General features: G+C 41.7%; 1 protein-coding gene across 12 annotated transcripts in view; it reads left to right on the top strand.

Moving 5' to 3' along the window:
* Positions 1-24,525, top strand: part of TRIM66 (tripartite motif containing 66) — an 87,384-nt gene that overhangs the window by 28,139 nt on the left and 34,720 nt on the right. For 10 of the 12 annotated variants that reach the window (XM_073347482.1, XM_073347481.1, XM_073347479.1 and 7 more), the window contains 7 exons: positions 4,037-4,184; positions 13,161-13,293; positions 14,778-14,894; positions 19,520-19,634; positions 20,057-20,203; positions 20,675-20,792; positions 23,005-23,894. In XM_073347482.1, coding sequence (XP_073203583.1) covers positions 4,037-4,184; positions 13,161-13,293; positions 14,778-14,894; positions 19,520-19,634; positions 20,057-20,203; positions 20,675-20,792; positions 23,005-23,894 — 1,668 coding nt within the window. Of the gene's footprint in view, positions 1-4,036; positions 4,185-5,849; positions 5,896-6,809; positions 6,981-13,160; positions 13,294-14,777; positions 14,895-19,519; positions 19,635-20,056; positions 20,204-20,674; positions 20,793-23,004; positions 23,895-24,525 lie in introns of those variants that run through there. The other 2 variants (XM_073347487.1, XM_073347488.1) reach the window with 2 other exon arrangements.

Below are 24,525 nucleotides of genomic sequence, written 5' to 3'. Positions count from 1 at the left end.
AAAGTTCTTCATCAATCCTGAGGGAAGTCTCCCAGAACTTTTGTCTTTCGTCAGGATAGAATGGATGTAACTGAGAAGTTGGAGACATTTTGCTGTTTGCTGTGGCCTTATGTAAACAATATGCCTGGAGACAAATATGCTTCTCATGTGCCATTTAAAAAAGTTGATTTGCAATTTAGTATTTTAGTTATGTATAGTCTTCTCCTATACTAGTTTAATTGTACTGTTTCCACTGTATTTAAGTGTTTGTCCAGCTCCAGGGGAATTGTTCTTGTTTATTTCTGCTCTCTCTATCTCACTATAATACCCTTCCTGAATGAGGAAGTAAGACATTGGAAAATGATTATATTGCACTGGAATGAGGAGCTAAAATAGCACTAAATGAATCAAAACTACTTTACAAACTATTGACTGATTTATTTTATCCTTTTTTCTACTGGAGTCAAAAGTGTTGCCCAATGGTTAGAGCTAGTGACTGAGAGCTAGAATTCTTGGGTTCAAATCTCTGGGCCAGATCACGGACCCATTCCATCTGTTCTGTGCCTCTCTGTCAGTTCCAGGGAGGTATAAAACCAGCTTAAATATCCAGTTAAAGATTCCTCTGGCATTAGAGATTCCTTTAGCAGGTTTTACCAACTTAGGGGACATATCAAGGGTACAGCCAGAGCACTGCTGCACCCCAGCACTGCCAATGGAATGGTCCTTTGTGGGTTATCAGCCAGAACAACTTACAGAAGTCTTGAGGTTGCTCTAAGTTGTTCTGGAGACTGGCCCCAGGATCCAGTGGGAGAAGAGCATAAGGTCAAACACCATCTTTGTCTCCTGTGTTTTAGCTCTGTTCAGCCTTCTGTTGATTACCAATGCCCCTGAATTGCTCTGAGTCACTTAACTTTCCCATTCCTCATTTTCCCCATCTCTAGAAATACATACCTAACTCCTAGAGGGTACTGTGTGAATTCAATGAATAATGTTTGTAAAGTGCCCTGAGATCTTCAGATGAAAGGTGCTATTTATATGCAATGTATCATTATGTGAACCAGGAAGGATCACTTCACACATACTCTTCAAAGATAAGTTTCAGAGTAGCAGCTGTGTTAGTCTGTATTAGCAAAAAAGAAAAGGAGTACTTGTGGCTGTAGCTCACGAAAGCTTATGCTCAAATAAATTTGTTAGTCTCTAAGGTGCCACAAGTCCTCCTTTTCTTTCTTCAAAGATAGTAAGAGCAAAATTTACACAATGCTGCTGCAGTGATAAAAGTTCTTATTACATTGAGTTTTCTTAATTATCGTAACTCAATTCATCTACTTTCTAGAGAGAGCCAGTGTATGAAGGAAATCAAATGAATAAATCTTTTAGCCTCTTCAAAGGCATTGGGATATTTCTCAGATCTCCAGTAAGAAGATTTTCTTTTCTTCAGTCCCTTAGGACTCCGAAGAGCAATTCAAAAAGAAAACAATTCCCACGAGTACAGGAATCCTACAGGGGAATGAAGAATGTTCCTTTTTTATAAATAGTCTCATAACAGTGAAGGCTTTATAAAAGGAAAAATAAGAGAAAACCAGGGCCCGATCCTGCTGTCACTGAAGTCAGTGGGAGTTTAGCCAGTGACATCAGCGGGAGCAGCATAAGGCCCTCAAATTATGAGGCTGCTAGAAAGACATGAAGGCCAGTATTTTCAGACTTTGGTGTCTAAAGTTGACATCTAGTTCCATAAAAATGGCCTAACTGGGAGCTGTGGATTCTCATCACCTCTGAAATTCAGTCCCCATAATTAGGTGCCTACATATGGATTTAGGTTCCTAACTTTAGGCAGCTAAATCTGAAAATTATGCGCAAATCTGTTAGCTGGCTTGATCAAATTGGACTTGGCAATGTTGCTAAAGGGAATGAGAATTTGGGGTGCAAAAGAAATGTAGGATCAAGTCCTACATCTTGCCATTCTGACTTTGGTAGAGGTTTATCGTTGCACTCAGGTGGTAGCCAACGTGAATGTCACATTTTAGGGAGCAATTAATGGTATAAAGATAACCAAAGTGATACTCCAAGATCTTGACCATATCTTGGACACTGTAGTGATGGATTCATTATAAATGGGATAGACAGATAACCTCTATTGTAAAGTTATCTTCCTGGGTAAGCTTGGGGAAGACACTTACTCTTTCTCTGTACCCCAACTATAAAATGGATATAGTGATCCTTCCTGTCTCCTACCCTTTGTCTGTCTAGATTGTAAGTTCTTTGGGGCAGGGTCTGTCTTTTACTGTGTGTGTGTGTACACTCTGGGGCCCTGTTGTCAACTGGGGCCTCTAGGTGCTACTGCAATAAAAATAAATGATGTTAATTGTGGAAGGACTTAAGTGTACAAGTGTATACTAGTTGATAAACCACACCGTGCTGAGCTACCCTGATTGGTGAGTTGAAATTCCAGCCTCACTTTTTTCAGTTGGCCTTTTGGCAACTTATCAGGGTAATTGCTTTGCAATGTATGTATTGTGTGCTTGAGTTGCTCAGTTGTTTTTGCTTCTGAGCTCCTTGGGTGAATGGTCTTGAAATCCGCACTTAAAAGAGAGGTGTAGTTTGAATATCTGAGCAGGAGCCAGGAACTCCTGAGTTAATCCTGGCTCTCTAAGCCTAACTTCCTGTGTGGCCTTAGGCAAGTCACCCTCTCTGCTTCAGCCTTTTTCTTTACATGTATGGTAAAAGAGGAAGCACATACTGCCCATCTTGTGAAATGGAGGTAAGTAAATATTATCATCTCTGAGAGGTATTGTGAGAATTAATTAATGTGTGTAAAAGTGCTCTGAAGATAAAAAAAAAAAAAAAAAAACTATGCATGGTCTATGTAAATATCAAAGGACTGGAGATGTGTGAGGTAGGGGATAAGTGTTGGCTGCTGGAGGAGTCAGGGCTCTTGCCCAGAGTCTGACTAAGGTGGTCAGACAGAGAGAGCTTGAATGGGGTTTAGTACAGCTTGACTAGGCCTGGGCTAACCAGAACAGACCATTCTTTAACTTTCAGTTCTCTGTGCTAACCTAATGATTTCCTATGCTGTGTTTCTGTCGACTAATTAATAAACCCTACTGTTTTGGCAACGCTGTGTGAGTATCGCTGCAAAGGCTGGGTGAGGTATATTAGTCTCTGAAGAGCGTACAGTTCTCCATCAGGAATCTGTCTCAGTTGAACTCACCGTGTGAAGCAAGAGTGCTGAAGGCCCAGAGGTCCAGCCTAAGGAAGCGGTGAAGCCGTCCTGTCTTATCCTGGAGGAAGAGTGAGAACCTTAAGGGGTCTGGAACACTGAAGGGGTACCCCCACGAGACTGTTCCAAAGCGGGGGGCTGTAGTACCAATCCCTTGGATCTGTGATGCTTGGTTAGATTTGGTTAAACTTTTCTTCACAGACTGGACAATATTCTATCATGTTCATGAAGGGACTTACAATTCCTGTGCACTGATTTGTTTTCTTGTGTTTGTACATCATTATCTGTTATGGTACTAATATTAAGGGTATACAAATGACCTCTTATCCTCTGCAAGTTCCTTTTTTTTGAGAAGCAACTATCCCCACTCATTCCGTGCACTGAAATCAGACCATTCTTAGTTTATCAATTAATAGATTTTTAGGAACAGAAGGCCAGAGCTATTATGATCATGTAGTCTGACTTCTGGCATTGCACAGGCCATAGAACCTTGCCCAGTAATTCTGGTATCAAACCTGTAACTATTTCTTCAACAAGAGAATATTAGAAAGACATCCAGCTTTGATTTAAACATATCCATTGATGATCTTGTTCTCCTCTCTCTTGCACCAGTGTAAACCAGGAGTAATTCCATTGATGTCAATTGAATGACACTGGTGTAAGAGAGAAAAGAATCAGGGCCAGTGCTCACAGTTACTGGCGTAACCAAACCGCCAAGGTTTTGAATCAGTGTCTTAAATGAAGTAGTTTCTACAAGCTCATTGGAGGAGTTCTGCATTTAATTATACTTGCATGGAATTGCACCTTTTCTTTTCTTTTTTTTCTTTTTTTTTTTTCCAGAGCTGTTCCACGTGTAATGAGAAGAGACCTGCTCACAGTCTGTGTACTAACTGCAATAAGTGGCTGTGCAGCTCATGTACAGAGGAACACAGACATGGCAAAGAAACTGGAGACCATTTCCTGTCTGTCCCCCTGAAGGGCTCTTCAGGTAGAACCATAAACTTTGAAGCTTTGTGTTCTTTTTGGGGGGGTAATTCAGCTGGACCGCCACAGAGTCTGCACTTTGCAATGATTGTGAATAAATATTATGCATACAATAAGTGGGGTTTTGATAGACAACATTCTACAGCTCCGAAGAGCTGACCTTGCACCAACAAAGTCAATGCTACCCCACCCCATGGGGAGGATTGGAGCTTGTGTTTACGGGAGGCACAATCCCTCCAAAAAGCCCTACCAGTGCGCAGCAATTTTTCAGGCTGTACAGTCCTTCAGGATCTTGCAGCCTGATCCCAGTGTGCCTGTGTGGACATGGCTCCTCCCTGTTCCCTGTGGGATATGTGCCTCCAGGGACACACCAAAGAAGCAATTGAAGCCAATTGCCCCTTTGCAACACACTGGTGGTTTGGTCTGCGTAACGTGAGGGAGGAAGGGGAAGGCTCTTTCCATCCCCCTGCACACCCATGCAAGGGCTAGGCATAAACTGATCCTGGCCTATTATTCCAGTGTCAGGGGATGTCCAACCACGTACCTGAGCTGAGGCCTAGGCTCCAATCCAAGCCAAGGATAAGAGGCTTATCACCCAAGCTGGAAACTGTCCTTTTTGCTCTATCCTGAGATAAAATGTGAATGTTCATGGAGTCAAACAGATACCATGTTGGGATGTATGTTGGGCTATGGAAGCAAGCGTGCCCTCATCTCAGAGCGTTTGTATCAGAGGAGGTGAACTTTGCTTGGTGGTTCTTCTAATAGATAACTCTCTCATAACCAAACATGTGCCCCTGTGCTATGCTTTCACCGGGAAAAGAAAGCAGTTCCACTGGAAATGGAACACTTTGGAACTCTTTAACACTTCCAGGTTACAAATGCAAATTCTTCCATTCATGTCCCACAGTCACAGCCACCCAGGAGAGCCTGATGGGGCTCCTTTCAGTGCTGCTCTTTAAGCCAGAAGGACTTTTGTTAAAGAATCTAGGGGCTTTTCTATGCACAAAGTTGCTGTGGTTTCACAATTTAGTTATTATTTGCATTGTGGTAGTACCTAGGAGCCCCAGTTTTATAGATCAAAAACCCAGTATACTAGGTTTTGAAAAACACAGAACCAAAAAGTCCCTGCCCCAAAGAACTTTAATGTGTGATGGAAAATTGATTAAGTTAAACTGGTGCAAAAGGCTCTGTGGACACTTACATCATTATAAGCCAGGCTTATTAGAAGTGGGGCTAGTAGCATGGCGTTATCATTAAGGTTACTTGTCACTTCCTATTATAAGACCTTGTATTCAGTTGATTATAACTGTGCCAAACTTTAGCCATTCTGGCTGAAATGTTCCATGCTGGGAGTCCGTCTCAAGCTGAATATTTTTGGAGAGTTTGAGTCAGTATGCTTCAGCCATTTCCAAGAATGAGGCTAGAAATACACTGTTTTGCTATTTAAAAAAATTCTGGCCACCTTTGAGAAGATCTAGCACCTCTGTGATTTGGAGCAGGGATTTCCTTTGAAAAATATCTGTTTGCATATGTTCAGTAGAGATTTCTTAACGTGTAGCAGCTACGATTGCTGAAGAGTCTGTGCTCAACAAGCATACTCATCTCCTCACAGCTCTTACATTTGACTGAGCAATGCTTTTTTTTTATCCTCACAGAGCAACTGAGTGTTCTCCGGCCCAGGGCTATTGGGTCAAGGTCAGACTTCCCCTGTAATGGTAGGTCCAGGCCAAGTTAGGGAGCTTGGCTCTCCTGTGCTTTCTGTGACATTGCTGCTGGTGCCCAGGCAGCATGAAGGAGGAAGCTGCCTGACAAGAATGCAGAGGGGACAAGAACTGGACCAAAGGGGAGGGAAAGGAATAGATTGGGGCAAGGAGCCAGGTGAGACAAGTATTGAAGATAGGGTAGGGGAAGAGAGAAACTGGAGGAGAGGAGGAGATTGGGACATGATGGACAAGGAGACTGAGAACCAGTTGAGGGAAGACGGAAGGCAGATCTGATGAGAAGTTGGTGTATGGGAGAAGAAGTGGGACTGGCTGGGCAAAGAGATTGAGACTGGAATGAGAAGACTAAGGCATGGAGATTGGGACTGAGTATGCAAATAGACTGGAACTGATTTGAGGATTCAGGGATGAGGAAGAAACGACAGGGACAGAGTCAGTTTAGCGGGAATGGCACAGAAAGGGTCAAGCTTGGGGGTAGTAGACAGAAGAGGCTGTGATCACTGTAGCATGCTTCTCTCTAGCCTGGAATGAAACCCAAGATTCCAGAGTCTCATCATTCCTCTGCTTTCAGCAAATATCTGAAAATCACTGGCAGAGTCTGTCTCGTCCCCCTGTAATGGTCGTCCACATGGAGGATGATCTACTATGGCTATCAGTTACTCCATTATCTCAAGTGGTAGAAGTCTTGCAGTGATCTGAAGGTTCCAACTGTGCTGATGAACCATCTGGGTGTCAATTTGAATTTCTGTTTTTTTCAGTTTGCTTTTTTTTTTTTTTTTTAAAGACTTAGGAAATTGCACACAAGCTATGTTAAAAGAACATTAAAGTTGCAAAGGCAAGTTATCAAAGGTTAGGAAGTTGTATTTCACTAAGAAGCTGTTATCTGTGTCTGTTATCATTTGTTGCAGAAATTGGAAGGTGTGTAGTGAATGAGGCAGGGGATGGCAGGAAGAGAAAAGATGGTCTCATGGTTTAGGCAGTTGAATGCCACGCTGGAGAAGTGGATTCTATACCTGCTTCTGCCACAAAGTTCCTGTGTGATGCTAGTCAAGTCACTTACATCAGACTTCTCACAAGTGGTCAGTAGTTGTGTGTTCATCATTTTCTGGGTGCATGATTTGAGACGTTGGGGTCTGATTTGTGGAAGTGCTGCTTGCTCACAATTGCAACTGAAATCAGTGGGAGCTGTGCTTTGAATATATAAAGTCCTTAAAAAAAGCTAAGTACTCTGAAAAATCAGGTCCTAGGCAGCTCAACTTGACACCCAAAATTAGCAGACCCTTTGGACCTTAATTTTTCTGTGCCTCATTTCCCCCTGTGTAAAGCAGAGATAATACCTCCTCATCTCACCAGAGTGTTGTGAAGATAAATGAATTAATATTTGTGAAGTTCTCCAATACTATAGTAATGAGCACCATAGAAATGGCCATGAGGAAATAAATAATTCTGTCTTCAGAGAAGGGTTTGAATAGTGTGCAGTAAATAAGGCCTGGGGCCACACGTTGAACAATGAGGATAAACAAAATGTAGAAAAGGTGCTCATTAAGTGAGCACTCTCCCTTCTGTGCAATGAAGGAAGTAGTGGTCCTGTGGAAAAACTAGTAAGTGATCATATAATTAAAGCCTGTATCAATGCATACATACAAGGGGGCCTAAGTAAGGTTGCATATCAATGTTAATTATGGCATTTTCTAACTTTTGAATTTTTGACTTTGCAGCTTAATATTTTTAATGCAGTTTTATGTGTGAAATATCTATGTAGCTTAAGTTGATTAGGAACAAATTAAGCTAAACTGAAATAAGCTATTCATAAACTGTAAAGTATTTTGCAGTAGGATTTTACACCAGTTTAACTAAACTGATTTAAGGCTACACTGATGCAGCTGTGCCGCTGTAAGATCTCCTGTGTAGCCGCTCTGTGCCGACAGAGAGAGCTCTCTCACTCCCAACAAGTGGCAGTAGCTATGTCGGTGGAAGAGCATCTCCTGCCAACATAGCATTGTCCATGCTCGCACTTCTGTCCGTGTAACTTATGTCGGTCAGGGGTATGGTTTTTTTGTTTTTTTTTCTACACCCCCGAGCGACAGAAGTTTTACCAACTAAAGTGCTAGGGTACGTATGGCCTAAGTTCACACCTTAATTTAACCCAATGCATCTTCCTCGTGTATGGTTTTGTGGGTGTCAGAGAGACTGAGCAGAAGATGGGTGAAAGGCAGAAAGTAGAACATAAAGGAGTCCCAAAAGAGCACATCTAAGTGCATTTTAGAGAATGCTGCACAATCACTTTAGCTATAGGAGAGAGAAAGGACAGAAACAAGGAAGAAGCATAGATGAAGACTATTCTTTGAAATGTTTTTTTTTTCTTGCAGGTGTTATATAGAACCCAGTCCTTTACTCCTTGTACAGGCAAAGCTCACCTAAAAGTCAATGGGCGTTTCTCTGTGTAAGATGTACAGGTTAGGGTACTTAATATTAGAGCTATTGATCAGTTACCAGATGGTAGAGGGAAGGAAAGGAAACTTTATAAGAACAGGTCAAAAATAAAACCGCACATAAATGTTGTAAGAACATAAGAATGGCCATACTGGGTCAGATCAGTAGCCCAGTATCCTGTCTTCTATCAGTGGCCAATGCCGGATGCTTCAGGGGGAATGAACAGAACAGGGCACTTTCATCCCCTGATTCATCCCATATCATCCAGTCCAGTGTTCTGGCAGTCAGAGGTTTAGGGACACCAGAGCATGGGATTGAATCCATGACCATTTTATCTAATAGCCACTGATGGACCTATGCTCCATGAATTTATCTAAATTTTTTTTTAAACCCATTTATATTTTTGGTCTTCACAACAACCCCTGGCAATGAGTTCCACAGGTTGACTGTGCGTTGTGTGAAAAAATACTTCCTTTTATTTGTTTTAAACCTGCTGCCTAATAATTTTGTTGGGTGACCCTTGGTGCTTGTGTTATGTGAAGGGATAATTAACACTTTCTTATTCACTTTCTCCACACCATTCATGATTTTATAGACATCCCTTTAGCTCTAGTCCCTTGAGTCCGAGGCAGCTGGCAAGGGTCAGCTGCAGGTTTTTAATTGCAGTGTAAACATACCTACAGAGATCACACTGTCTTATATTTGTTTGAGATAAGGACAATTACTGTATGCAGGCCTTGGAAGAGGTGATCCAAAATGGTGAATGTGTTCATCTTTTTTTTTTTAAAAAAAGAGAGTTAAAATGCCAATTTTAAGCTTCTGTGAATTAGATAGTTATTTTCTTAATCTGTTTCAAAACTCACATTCTGAAGGAAAGTGATGGTAGTGCCAGTACATAGGGCAAATGATTCCTTACTATTGTTGAGATGATGCTCAATAAACTGACTTGGATTATGATAGCTGTGATTCCCACATGGAGAGCATAATTCTGAACTGGGAATAAAAGTAAGTGTAGAATGCAAGCAATGTAATGAGAGTGCCAGTTGGCACCTGATATGTTTATTGAGTCCTGGGAGTTACTAGAGTGATGTGGCTTTGAATCTGTGTGATTACAGCTGACAAGGGTATTTCCCTAGTTTCCATTTGAAAAGTGGCTGTCTTTTAAATCTGACATCATACTGAAAAAACATTGATTTCTTTGGAATGATTTAAATCACCAGTAGGCTACCGATCTTTCAGAGGGAGAAAGCAAAGTGGAAGCTTTTGCTGTATGACTGTAAATCAGAGTGTTTCATGGTACTTGGACCGGTTTGACCTTAAAAAACTGTTCCTGCTATAAGCAAGAGCTATTTGCGTTGTCCTCAAAACCCAAACAGCAGGGGTAGCCTTGGTCCTGTACTTTCACAGTATAACCATCATGCCTCTCATGAGCCTGCTGGGAGATGGGACACAGAACATCTCAAGATGTTTTTCAGATTGAGACCTGAGGTACAGATTATGTTGCTGTCTGCATTTGGTACACTGCTCTGATAAGGTAGAGGAAAATCACCCTTGAACATCTAACTGCTTGATTTTTTGCAGAGATTTTTAATGCATAAGCAGGTGTTTGCACAGAAACTAGAAACCCATTGAAAACATGGGATTGTGAATTCATGAAGCATGAGTTCTTTCTTGGATACAGAGAAGGCTATTACGAGAGAGATGAATAAAATTCAGGCTCAACTTCAATTTTTTAATAATACTGTTTATTAAAATTTTACATAGTGATAATACAAAACAATGTCAAGTAATTACACATCCATGAAAAATAAAACATGACACCATGGTTACTAATGTATCAAAAAGGTAAAATATGCTATGCGGTTGCATAAAAATGTTGATCTAATACCTCATACAAATTATCTTATTACACGTTAAATCCAGGATGGAAAGAAAGACAGCTTTGAATTTTGAGGCAGTAAATGAACTTAATCATCAATATAGAGAATAGGCTGGAAATCTAGCCAAGAACGCAATAAGATACTTGATTTTAACTGCTCAGATTCATGCTGTCCTGAGAGGCAGGGGATGGATTCCATCCATCCATACTTTTATTCTAAGCGTCAGAAACAAGAAGGGCCTCACTGTAAGCAAACCTCAGGAGTCTATTGTGCCTTTTATATCATGACTTTGAAACTAGCATTAAGTGACTGAATTAGAACAGGGACTAACGTGGTTGATGCATGTGTTTAAAAAAAATTGTCTACAAATATGTGTTAGCAATGGTCTTGAACTAAAACACACACTTCTCAATTCAGAAATAGTTTGGCTCTCTGGGCCAAACTTTTTGGCTCACCTAAGGAAGAATAGATTTGTATTATATAGTACATCAGAGAGAGACTCAGCTGTGAGCAGAGTGATATATTTTTGCATAAGTAAGCACACAATGAACTAGGGATCTGCCTGAGATGGCAAGAGTTCACTCTCTGTGACTGGTCCTTCTTTTTTCTTCACTGGCAACATCCTGTGAAACAAAGACATCATCAGCTTCAAGACAAATGTGTCTTATTAGAATACATTGGTTCAAAGCTTTGTAGTCCATCTCTGGATTCTTCTTGTGATTTAACTGCATGAAGGCTTATTCACCATATTAGTCACTGGCCTATTGTACTCCATTTCTTTGTTGTCAGATTAGTGTTGTTGGTATTATTTGTTTATATTACAGCAGGGCCCAGATGCCCCATAATGGCCTGATTTGGGGATTGTACTGACTCACAGTAAGAAGCAGTCGCTGCCCCAGATTGCTTAGTGTCTGATAGATATACCAGGCAAAGTGTGGAAGAAAGGAAGTATTATCATCCACATTTGTATAAACAGGGAACTGAAGACTATTAATCTAGAGTTGGTAACTTCAGAGACATTTTCGAGAGATGGTGACAACACAGGACACAGTCTCCGCAAGGGTGTTCCTTTGGGATGTGATTATGTGCTCCCTCCCCCCAAAAATGCAATGCTTATAAAAGACCTAATAACATGGTCTAGAGTCAGCCATGTTATGGGCAGGGGCTGTGTGAACTCCTCGGCATAGTTCTGTGACAACACCTTAGTCCTGATCTGTTTGAGCCGTCAGCCTCTCTTCAACAAAGACTGCCTGTCATGCCAGACTCTGTGAAGATTTGGTGATGTGCATGAAGTGGAACTAATATGGAGATATTACATTTATTTTCACTTGCAACCTAAGCTGGGTCTCCACAGATGAAAATAGAAAAGGAGTACTTGTGGCACCTTAGAGACTAACCAATTTATTTGAGCATGAGCTTTCATGAGCTACAGCTCACTTCATCGGATGCATACTGTGGAAAGTGTAGAAGATCTTTTTATATACACACAAAGCATGAAACAATACCTCCTCCCACCCCACTCTCCTGCTGGTAATAGCTTATCTAAAGTGATCGCTCTCCTTACAATGTGTATGATAATCAAGTTGGGCCATTTCCAGCACAAATCCACCTTTTCTCACACACACACCCTCACACAGTGGGTTTGTGAGTGTGTGTGGGGTGTGTGTGTGTGTGTGTGTGTGTGTGTGTGAGAAAAGGTGGATTTGTGCTGGAAATGGCCCAACTTGATTATCATACACATTGTAAGGAGAGCGATCACTTTAGATAAGCTATTACCAGCAGGACAGTGGGGTGGAAGGAGGTATTGGTTCATATTCTCTCTGTATATATAAAGTCTGCTGCAGTTTCCACGATATGCATCCGATGAAGTGAGCTGTAGCTCACGAAAGCTCATGCTCAAATAAATTGGTTAGTCTCTAAGGTGCCACAAGTCCTCCTTTTCTTTTTGCGAATACAGACTAACACGGCTGTTACTCTGAAACAGATGAAAATGTGCTCTGTAAACTGCTTTTGCCCTATTATGAGCTAGTGATGGGTGAACCTTAAAATGGTTAGGTGGGTGGACTAAGTTTGAGATCTCAAGTCTGAACACTTATCTGGAGCCTCTGGGATTCAAGAAAATAGTTTCTGAGTTTTCAACACAGATGCACTTGTGAGCATATAATTCTAGAAAGGGGGCTTTGTTACTCTTGTTTCACCATCCCTTTGAGTTCTCTCTCACCCTGCTCCCAAGCTCTCTTTCTCTTTCTAAGGCAATTCCTCCCCATGTGGGGGAAGGCAAGTATAGACTGCATACATGCAACCCTCCCACTTCGCAGTTCCACTGTGCATTGCTTATCACTTCTGTTTGGGGACGAATGCTAACCCTGTTTTAGTGCACAAGAGCAGATATAGTAACCGCAAGTTGTTGAAGTTTTATGTAATGCTGCATTTGAACACAGAAGCCAAACATGAGTGTGGAGAAAACCCCACAGAAACCTTTTTAGGAATAAAAATCTCCTTCCTTCTGTCCTGACTTTGGATTCACTTAGCATATTTATTTTACTGCATGTTACACCAGTTTCTTTGTTACAGTATCAGTATTGGCAACTTCAAGCATTCCAGAGTCATGAATCAACCCCCCTCTCCCATCATGAGATTTTAAAAATACTACAATTTGGGTTCTTTTGCTTTGTGATCTGGTGTCTGAGCCTTTAGGCTGCACTCAGGTCATGTTTTCAAGTTTTGCTCTGCAACCATAAAGGCTAGAAACTTAACTTTTATGTTTTTTTAAAAAGTAAGACTCACGTGACTCCAAGAGCTGAGGCTTTAAGAACAACGTCAAGATTTGCAATAAAATTATGAGAGTTGGCAACAATGGAATATGTAAAAGGCAAAACCAAGGCAGCTTTGCAGTGCCACAGTTGCAATTAGTGTTCAGTGTCTCCACTGTCTTATATTTTCCAGGAACTGAAGGGGGAGCAAATGAGTTTTCCTTGTTTTGCCCCATACACTGTCAAGAGAGCCTTAAACTGTTTTGTGAGACCTGTGATGTCCTTACTTGCCGCAACTGCCTTCTGACCGAACACAAGGAACACAGGTACCAAACATGAATTCCTTATTGACCCCACCTAAAAACAGTTAACTTGGCCTTGAAGTTGCAGACACCAAAATTCAAGGAAATCACAGGTTAATACAACTTTAACAGGCATGCCAAACTCAATTCACATGACTTGCACCTGAACAGCTTAATAGCCAGACATGCTAACAGCCTCTGCAGCTCATGCCCTTCCAATTCCAGTGTCTATCCAACCACCATGTGCACATCCAGTTCCTCACAATCAGACTAACCTGAATTCTGGTCTTGGCATAGCTAAGAAATCTCACCAATAGATATACTTTTATTTAAAGAGTCTATAATGTATTATTTTTACAAAAAGAATTCTGAGGTCAACGTTGTGAGTTTGACTGTGATTGTGAGAAGGTGTGTGTGCGCCATGGGAAGTTTTATGTCGAAATTGAAGGAGATTTTTGTGAGGTGAGGCTGTGACTATGTGTGGGTAGTAATGCGTGGAACAGGACGGGTGGGATACAGAGGTGTTGGATGTCAGGGGATATAGAGAGTTGGTGATTAGAAGGGAAGGTGGGATCATGGCAAGGGGTTAGAAGGGAAGCAGAAGAATATGGGAAGCAAGTGAATGTGGGCAGTGAAAATGACGTATCTGTTTTACTGCAGCCTGTATTTAGGTGGTAGATGTATTTGCTCATGTACACCACAGGACGGGTGCTTTTTGAGTTTTAGGTGAACAATTTTGGATGCTCAGATTGAGGTCCCTTTGAAATTTTTCTATAAATATTAGTTTCTCATCAGTGCAGTCTAGCAGCTCAGGTTGTGAGATAGTAATATGGCCTGTAAGGTTTGTCTTGCATTATATATATTTTTTGAAATTAGCAAAGAATATTTTTTTGAAATAAATCCATAAGAAATACAAACCTGGCTTCTCTGACTGTCTGTAGTGTGTCCTTAGTTGCTCCTCTCCTAAATAGATTGATCCCAACTATGTTTTTATCTAGGTCTTAGGCACATGCACTTATTTAAGGCAAGACCATGCATGAACCTTTGTGTAGAGAAGAGGAAGGGTGAAAGGACCCATGTAAAAGCTAGGCATAGCTGGAATCTTTGTGGGGGAGTGTAGGGATTGTTCCTTTCCAACTCCCTTGCTGGGGGTTCATAGCCATCCAGAGGCTGTGGAGGAAAGCCCCTTACTCTAAACACCCTATGTGCTCACCAGCAGAGCTTGCTGGCCGCACAGAGAGAAATAATAAACTGCACCCAATAAAAGATAGTAGCAACAGGTGGAAAATAACAATGGGCAAATTCGTTTGGGATTGGTGCAGCTCCCAGTGTGTCCTGGCAGGCACAACTGAGCTCTTAATTCTATTCTGATTTATTATCAATCTGCTAAGTAACGACAATGCCTTATTGTAACCTAGCAAAGAAGGAAAAATATTTAGGGATGACCTGAAGAATGGCTAATTTGTGAACAGAACAGTAAACCATGTGAAACTTCCCTACTTTCCCAGGTTCATGCATCTTGAAGAGGCTTTGCAGAATCAGAGGGTTATCCTAGAAAATGTAACAGCCAAAGTGGAAGAGAGAAAAACTGGGATGCAGGTCTCAGCTAAACAGCTTGAAGACAGGTAACCGTCGCACATGACAGGAGGTATTCAGTAAAAATCCCGTTTCGGTTAAAATGCAGCTAGCCAGTGTTAGCTAAAGGTATGAGATTTTTTTTCTTTACACGTAGAAAATAATAGGTAGATTTAAATATCTCAAATATACCAATACAGTTAAACGGGCAAAGATGCCATTTCTCAGTACTACAGAACTGGGGCAGACTGAAAGAGTGTATGACAATTGACTGCAATTTCCAAAGATATTTTGATGTTATGTAGTAATACCGAAGTAGAAGAAGAAAAGATCAGAACTATCTATTATATAAAAATCTAGTACTTGTTTTTTCAACAAACCTGGCAACCAAGCTCTATGAACTAAAGCCATGTCTATCCTAGCACTTATGTTGGCAAATCATATGTTGCTCAGGAGTGTGAAAAAAAACACCTCCCGGAATGACATAAGTTTCACTGGCATAAGGGGTAGTGTACACAGTGCTATGTTGGCAGGAGAGCTTCTCCTGCTGACATAGCGACTGCCGCTCACTCGTTGGGGGTGGTTTAATTATATCGATGGGAGAGATCTCTCCCATCGGCATAGAGCGGCTACAGGAGAGATCTTACAGTGGCACAGCTGCATTAGTACAGCTGTGCCGCTATAAGATCTCTAGTGTAGACATAGCCTAAATGGTGTAACAGTAGAAGATAGTTCATTATATGAACTGATTTTCAGTTACTTATGCTGGATTTGTTTGCTGTCAGGCCAATTACATCCTGGTGATGTCAAGGAACTACGACGTGATCGGAATAACAGAGACTTGGTGGGATAACTCACATGACTGGAGTACTGTCATGGATGGTTATAAACTGTTCAGGAAGGACAGGCAGGGCAGAAAAGGTGGGGGAGTAGCACTGTATGTAAGGGAGCAGTATGACTGCTCAGAGCTCCGGTACGAAACTGCAGAAAAACCTGAGTGTCTCTGGATTAAGTTTAGAAGTGTGTGCAACAAGAGTGATGTAGTGGTGGGAGTCTGCTATAGACCACCGGACCAGGGGGATGAGGTGGATGAGGCTTTCTTCCGGCAGCTCACGGAAGCTACTAGATCGCATGCCCTGATTCTCATGGGTGACTTCAATTTTCCTGATATCTGCTGGGAGAGCAATACAGCGGTGCATAGACAATCCAGGAAGTTTTTGGAAAGCGTAGGGGACAATTTCCTGGCGCAAGTGCTAGAGGAGCCAACTAGGGGGGGCGCTTTTCTTGACCTGCTGCTCACAAACCGGGTAGAATTAGTGGGGGAAGCAAAAGTGGATGGGAATCTGGGAGGCAGTGACCATGAGTTGGTTGAGTTCAGGATCCTGACGCAGGGAAGAAAGGTAAGCAGCAGGATACGGACCCTGGACTTCAGGAAAGCAGACTTCGACTCCCTCAGGGAACGGATGGCCAGGATCCCCTGGGGGACTAACTTGAAGGGGAAAGGAGTCCAGGAGAGCTGGCTGTATTTCAAGGAATCCCTGTTGAGGTTACAGGGACAAACCATCCCAATGAGTCGAAAGAATAGTAAATATGGCAGGCGACCAGCTTGGCTTAATGGTGAAATCCTAGCGGATCTTAAACATAAAAAAGAAGCTTACCAGAAGTGGAAGGTTGGACATATGACCAGGGAAGAGTATAAAAATATTGCTCGGGCATGTAGGAATGTTATCAGGAGGGCCAAATCGCACCTGGAGCTGCAGCTAGCCAGAGATGTCAAGAGTAACAAGAAGGGTTTCTTCAGGTATATTGGCAACAAGAAGAAAGCCAAGGAATGTGTGGGCCCCTTACTGAATGAGGGAGGCAACCTAGTGACAGAGGACGTGGAAAAAGCTAATGTACTCAATGCTTTTTTTGCCTCTGTTTTCACTAACAAGGTCAGCTCCCAGACTGCTGCGCTGGGCATCACAACATGGGGAAGAGATGGCCAGCCCTCTGTGGAGATAGAGGTGGTTAGGGACTATTTAGAAAAGCTGGACGTGCACAAGTCCATGGGGCCGGACGAGTTGCATCCGAGAGTGCTGAAGGAATTGGCGGCTGTGATTGCAGAGCCATTGGCCATTATCTTTGAAAACTCGTGGCGAACCGGGGAAGTCCCGGATGACTGGAAAAAGGCTAATGTAGTGCCAATCTTTAAAAAAGGGAAGAAGGAGGATCCTGGGAACTACAGGCCAGTCAGCCTCACCTCAGTCCCTGGAAAAATCATGGAGCAGGTCCTCAAAGAATCAATCCTGAAGCACTTGCATAAGAGGAAAGTGATCAGGAACAGCCAGCATGGATTCACCAAGGGAAGGTCATGCCTGACTAATCTAATCGCCTTTTATGATGAGATTACTGGTTCTGTGGATGAAGGGAAAGCAGTGGATGTATTGTTTCTTGACTTTAGCAAAGCTTTAGACACGGTCTCCCACAGTATTCTTGTCAGCAAGTTAAGGAAGTATGGGCTGGATGAATGCACTATAAGGTGGATAGAAAGCTGGCTAGATTGTCGGGCTCAACGGGTAGTGATCAATGGCTCCATGTCTAGTTGGCAGCCGGTATCGAGTGGAGTGCCCCAAGGGTCGGTCCTGGGGCCGGTTTTGTTCAATATCTTCATAAATGATCTGGAGGATGGTGTGGATTGCACTCTCAGCAAATTTGCGGATGATACTAAACTGGGAGGAGTGGTAGATACGCTGGAGGGGAGGGATAGGATACAGAAGGACCTAGACAAATTGGAGGATTGGGCCAAAAGAAATCTGATGAGGTTCAATAAGGATAAGTGCAGGGTCCTGCACTTAGGACGGAAGAACCCAATGCACAGGTACAGACTAGGGACCGAATGGCTAGGCAGCAGTTCTGCGGAAAAGGACCTAGGGGTGACAGTGGACGAGAAGCTGGATATGAGTCAGCAGTGTGCCCTTGTTGCCAAGAAGGCCAATGGCATTTTGGGATGTATAAGTAGGCGCATAGCGAGCAGATCGAGGGACGTGATCGTTCCCCTCTATTCGACATTGGTGAGGCCTCATCTGGAGTACTGTGTCCAGTTTTGGGCCCCACACTTCAAGAAGGATGTGGATAAATTGGAGAGAGTCCAGCGAAGGGCAACAAAAATGATTAGGGGACTGGAACACATGAGTTATGAGGAGAGGCTGAGGGAGCTGGGATTGTTTAGCCTGCAGAAGAGAAGAATGAGGGGGGATTTGATAGCTGCTTTCAACCACCTGAAAGGGGGTTCCAAAGAGGATGGCTCTAGACTGTTCTCAATGGTAGCAGATGACAGAACGAGGAGTAATGGTCTCAAGTTGCAGTGGGGGAGGTTTAGATTGGATATTAGGAAAAACTTTTTCACTAAGAGGGTGGTGAAACACTGGAATGCGTTACCTAGGGAGGTGGTAGAATCTCCTTCCTTAGAGGTTTTTAAGGTCAGGCTTGACAAAGCCCTGGCTGGGATGATTTAACTGGGAATTGGTCCTGCTTTAAGCAGGGGGTTGGACTAGATGACCTTCTGGGGTCCCTTCCAACCCTGATATTCTATGATTCTATGAATTAATGGAAAAGTTGAGATCAGTTTTAAAACCCTCAAACCCATATAAAATCCATCTATACTGTAGTGTGGTATGAAGTAATTAATTAGACATTAATTTTTCTGAAAGTAAATTAAAGATATTTATTTGAGACTATTATTTTTCTTTCTTTTGCCTCTCTGTTGTCAGCTGTCCATCTGAACCATGTGAGGATTTCTGGTATGCAGAGGGTAGATGTAGTTTTCTCTGTTCCCTAGGGAGAAGAGTAAAGCAAGTAAAATATCCTAGAATCATAGAATATCAGGGTTTGGTAGGGACCTCAGGAGATCATCTAGTCCAACCCCCTGCTCAAAGCAGGACCAATCCCCAATTTTTGCCCCAGATTTCTAAATGGCTCCCTCAAAGATTGGACTCATAACCCTGGGTTTAGCAGGCCAATGCTCAAACCACTGAGCTATCCTTATCAGTAAATGTCAGTAAACGCACAAACCAAAACATTTCCATCCATGATCATTGACATTTACAGATAGGCAAAATAAAGAAAGTGCTGCTTGAGAACTTATGAAAGTTTGATTCAATTATATTTACTTGTACTTTTTGACATGCGATGCTGGAAATTTGTATTTAATGGTTATAAAGGTTTAATTTATTGAATCTCAATGTCTTCTGTTAAATAATTAGTGTCAGACCACCACATAATTTCCCACAACTGTGAAAATTTAAATAGATGATCATTTTTACAGATACTTAAAAACCATAATTTTGTGCAACTCTGAAAATTTAAATAGATACAAATAAAAATGCTTAAAACATCAATATTATCCATCAAAATTATAAAAAAATAAAATTAAATTCTGCCAACCTTAAATATTCTTGACTTGTGTTGTGTATATGAAGCAATTTTAGAAGACCAGTTGGGAAGTGTTTGAAAGCCTGATCTAGTTCCACTGAAATCAATGGGGATCTTTCCATTATCTTCAATGGAAGATGGATCAAGCCCTAAGTCTTTTATTAATTCTCAAATCTATTCTCATTGTAATTAATAACTATCAAATGCTGAATAAATGGAATGCTGATTGATTCATGAAGGTGTATTTATACTTTCCCCACAGGTTATTTGAAGTAAAACATTTGCACAGAAAAGTGGAAAATCAGATCAAAATGGCCAAGATGGTTTTGATGAATGAAATCAATAAACGAACAAATGACCTTCTAGAGCAACTTGAGGTAAGTGAGGATGATACCAGTGATACTGAGAAGTGGTTTAACAAGAGAGTTTTTCTGACATCGCCTTGGCAAGTTAAATCCTAACCCCAACCAGAAGAAAGAATATGTCTTGTGTAAGTTATAGTGTATCAGTTAAACAAAATATTTTTTCTCTCAAACTTAAAATGGGATCAGAGCTCAGCACTTTTCAGGGTTGAGCTCCCATCTGTTCCTGTGGAACTTGGAAGTGTCTGTTGCATAAGAAGGGAACCTATCTGTTAGCTCTGCTGTCTCTTTCTACTTGATGGCTCAAAGAGGTTCCAAATTTTCAGCAAGTGCCCGTCCAGACAATGCCTTTGATGATGCACACTGACTGTATATAGTAAGTATATCTGAACACTGGCTAAAGTTGTGCAGAACATATTATTTCTCATTATCACCAGAGAATTACCAGCGAGAGGAAACAGAAGTTGGAGCAACAACTTCAAGGCATCATGGTTTTAAACCGGCAGTTTGAACATGTGCAGAACTTTATCAACTGGGCAGTGTGCAGTAAAAACAGCATTCCATTCCTCTTCAGTAAGGAACTGGTAAGAGTAATACCCACTGTCTGGATTAGAGGAAATTGTGCAGTGGTACAACGAATGAAGATCCAGAAGGGTAACTTAATTAGGAACATAGTGAATCAGAAAGAAATGGGTCGGAGAAGCCTTGTGAACCTGGCTTGAACTGTGCAGGAACCATAAGTCAGGGATCGGGGAGCCCTAAAAAGATAGGAGCCTACCAGGGCACTCCGCACACAAGGTCGGGGTGCAGGGGAAAGCCACATTCAGAATGGGGCTCTTGTTGCCTGCAAATAAAAACTAAGAGAAAACATATTGTGCAGCACAACATAAATCTGAATGTTGTCTGGGAGCCGAGGTTAGAGGAACTTTCTATGATATTGGGCTAAATTCATTCCCACTCAATGACTCTTTTAAGGATTTAATGTTTCTTCAACATTAAACGATAATGATTTTAAATCCACTGGATGAAACAATGATTCTTTGATTTTTCACCAGATTGTGTTTCAGATACAGCATTTGCTGGAGACAAATTGTAGCACAGAAGTAGGCCCTCCTTGGAAGATCAGATTCACTTGGGACCCTTCTTTCTGGACTAAACAATTGTCCAATTTAGGTAAGAAAAATACAGCATGATGACTATGATTTTCTGTATTAGATAAGTGCTGGTGCTCAAAGCTGTACTAGACACACCGATAAAGAGAGCCCCTGTCTCAAAGAGCTTTCCTTAGTTAAGAAATTGTGCAGGGCATGATAGTGTAAAATATAGTGTCTCGTTAAACCTTATTTCACTGCCATGGGGCACTTCAAAGCAGCTGAACGGCACTAAATGTCAAGTATTATTACACTGTGATGTACAATAGATCAGCTGTCCAAGAAAAAGAGTGCCCGATGCTGTAGATGTAAAGAACTTACACAGAATACTGTGCGATGGTAAATGATTCATAATAAAATCCCTTGTAAAATAGGAGGCCCCCAGGTGGTAAGTGCTGACTTAGTTAGATAAGGTCATGACAAAATGTGACCCCTTTGGTTATATGGGAGTTGCACAATAATAAACTGTGCAACTGACATTGCTTTGGTTTTGTGAAGAGTGGTGGTGGGGGTGTCTTTGTGTAAATGTCATCAATGATGGTCAGAAAACAGAACAGCTAATATACATTTAACTCAGAGGAGTAAAAGACACAGGAAGACATTACAGATTTTCAGGAACATACACTTATGGTATTTTATAATGATAATCTACAGAATACAATGACATAGCAAGCTGTTTGTGTGCTTTATTACATAATAGACAAGGTGGGTGTGGTAATACCTTATACAATACCTTATATGGATTCTATAGGATACCCCATAAAAGGTTTAACTTCACCCACCTTATTTCTCATATCCTGGGACCAGTATGGCTAGAACAACTTATTATGTAATGATGTATTAATTTCAAGCTGTTTGCTATGTGATTGTGTCCTAATTATTTGAAAGTTTATTATGAGAAGGAAATAAGTGACGGGTAAGAGCTGGGCATGTTAATTCCAGTATTTATTAGAGTACATTAAAACAAAACCCAAACCACAAATTATAAGTTACTCTGTAGATGCCTTTGTTATTCATGAAGTATATTTGATTGAACATAAACAATTAACTGAAATGACATACATTGTAGTAACACTCAATGCCAAATTCAAATCAAGAGGTTTATTTTTGCCTGTTTTGTGCCAAATACCGTTTTGAGCAAACTGGCCCCCGTCCCCTAGCAAGTGGCAGCTTTGTACTATTCCAGTGGCCCTAAAATCAACCTGGTCAGTCAGTGGAGGATTCCCTGGGTGGAAAAGAGCCACTGTGGCAAGTCCTATACCATTCCTTCCTGTCTTCCACAGAATGGCCTTGGCTGGGGCATCCCTATGCTCCAGTCATCCCCTGCTGCTGGATGGTCTTGGGACCTGACCAGTGCCTGGCACAGTCAGGATTGGGGAGCACAAAGATGGCTTAAAGACAACTTTGTTTCCCCCAGACACACTGCAGTGGATGCACAAGACATGGTGGACCTAAGGATGGGCCTGTTGTATATCTATTTATATAATATATATGCATACATTCAATCTTGTGCCTTCCACCCGCTATACATTGGCTGGCTGCAGTAGGTTTTTCCAGTAATCCAGTTCAGTCTTCTGATCAAACATCTAAAAGGCATTCCTCATCCCATTTTAAGACATTTAACACTAGACTGCATAAAGGACTAGAAAATATACTGTAGGGAATAATCCTGTACTTTCAGAGGGATTGACAAGATCACCTTATAGGCCGTGTCTGTCTTCTGTGATTTTATGATTCTCTTCTACATGACATACATCCATCCAACTTATTTGTCTTACTTTCATTCTGAAAACAAATATTCCGTGTGCCTATGTTTATGGATGAGAACTTAAGTGTATACGTTAGTAAAAAATGGTAGCTTTCGCCACATCCATCAGTTAAAATAATGGGAGTTGAGTGGCAATTTTTCAAAGCAGTGACTGGTGTTTTAATCATGAGTCCAATTGACATCAGGGAGTTCTGTGGGATTTAAAATCATGCAAAATTCTTAGAAAATGTATCCTCAATGGTTTTGTTTAGTGGAAAAGATAGAAGAAAATGAGAAGTTATCCTAAAGGGCTTTTTAAACAGGATTTGAGTCATTTCAAAATTGAACCTGAGACAAAGAAATTGCCTTTGTAGAATTTACCCATAAAGTAGTAAAGTAAACAGTTTGTCAAGATCCCAGTTCCTTGGCTAGGAACAAGTGAAGGTAGAAGTTAATTGTATCGAAAGTAATTGTACTGCTTTCACAGGTGGCTTAACAATGGAAGGTGGACACACTCCTCATTCAGATGTCCCAACCTTTGGAAATGTACAAGGATTACAGACATCAATGTATCATGGACAACATTCGCCAGCACCACAGCTTGAGGCTATCCATAACCAGTCACATCAGTTTCCACCTCCTGTTCAGTCTCCTACACCAGCGTGTTGCTCCCATTGCCTCAACATCCCTCACATGAATAAGGGTCAGCGTCTTCAGCACAAGATGAGCCGCCATCATCAGAATTTTAGACATCCTCTTGAAATGCAACAGCAGCCGCCACTGCATTTCCCACTGCAATACAACGTTCAGCAGCATGAAAAAGAGCAGAGGGGCACACCTCAGCCTTTGAAAATAATGCAGCCTTGTCTACAGCAACCATCCCATTCAGAGCAGGATAATGTGTCTGTGAGGATGGGAAAACATTTGCAAGCTCAACAGCCACAGCAGACTCCACATCCAGTTTACACGGTTCCCCCACAAGATGTTCATCAGGTTCACACTGGTCATGTGCAACAATTGCACACCCAGCCTGCTTTGCAGACTCCAGCTGTGCAAGTGCAGCTTGGTCATCTTCAGAAGCTGAAGCTTAACCACATGCAGCAGCAACCGCAGCCACTGCCTCCCCCAGCCAGTCAGAATGAAAACGCTCATGAACAAGTCATACAACAGAGTTTGGACATAATGCACCACCAGTTTGAACTGGAAGAAATGAAAAAGGATTTGGAGCTTCTCCTTCAGGCTCAAGGGCAACCAAGCTTGCAGCTGAATCAAGCCAAACAGCCTCAGCCTGTTCAGCAAACCATTGTTGGACAGATAAACTACATAGTGAGGCAACCAGCCCCAGTTCAGCAGCAAATCCAAGATGAAGTGCAACAAGTAAGTTTTCCAGACCATCCCTTCCCCCCAATGCATTTGGTCAGCACTGGCTCAGAGCTTGAGACTGAGAGGATAAAGGTAGACATTTCAGTGTTGTTAACCAACTTACTGTAAATGCAACAGATCTGATAGCAGCTTTAGTTGTGAAGCATAACTCAGGTAGTTTTGAGAGTTTATATTTGGAATATGCTAATTTAAATGTATGGAAATCACTTTGCCACCATTTTGGGTGGTTAAAACTTTATTATTTACAGTACAAGTTATTTTCTTCTTGTGAATATTTATGTAACAGTACGGACTCAAACCTCAGCTGAGATCCAGGCCCTGTTGTGCTAGGTGCTGTACATACACAACAAGAAGTAGTTCCTGTTCCAAAGATCTTACATTCTAAAGAGACAAGACAGACAAAAGGTGGAGAAAATAAGTGTCGTTATTCCCATTTTACGATGGGGAACTGAAGGACAGAGATATTAAATGACCTGCTGAAGGTCACACAGGAAGTTTGTTGCAGATCTGGGAACAGAGCCCAGATCTCCTGAGCCACAGTCCAGAGCCTTAATCACAAAACCACTCTGCCTTTCTTTTGCTAAATAACAGGAGTGGCCAAATTTACTGATCCTCTGAGCCGCAT

Source organism: Lepidochelys kempii, chromosome 6, assembly GCF_965140265.1.
Source record: "Lepidochelys kempii isolate rLepKem1 chromosome 6, rLepKem1.hap2, whole genome shotgun sequence".
NCBI classification, from domain to species: domain Eukaryota; kingdom Metazoa; phylum Chordata; order Testudines; family Cheloniidae; genus Lepidochelys; species Lepidochelys kempii.
Note: the sequence above shows the minus strand (reverse complement) of the source record. Positions and strands in the feature narration are given on the sequence as shown.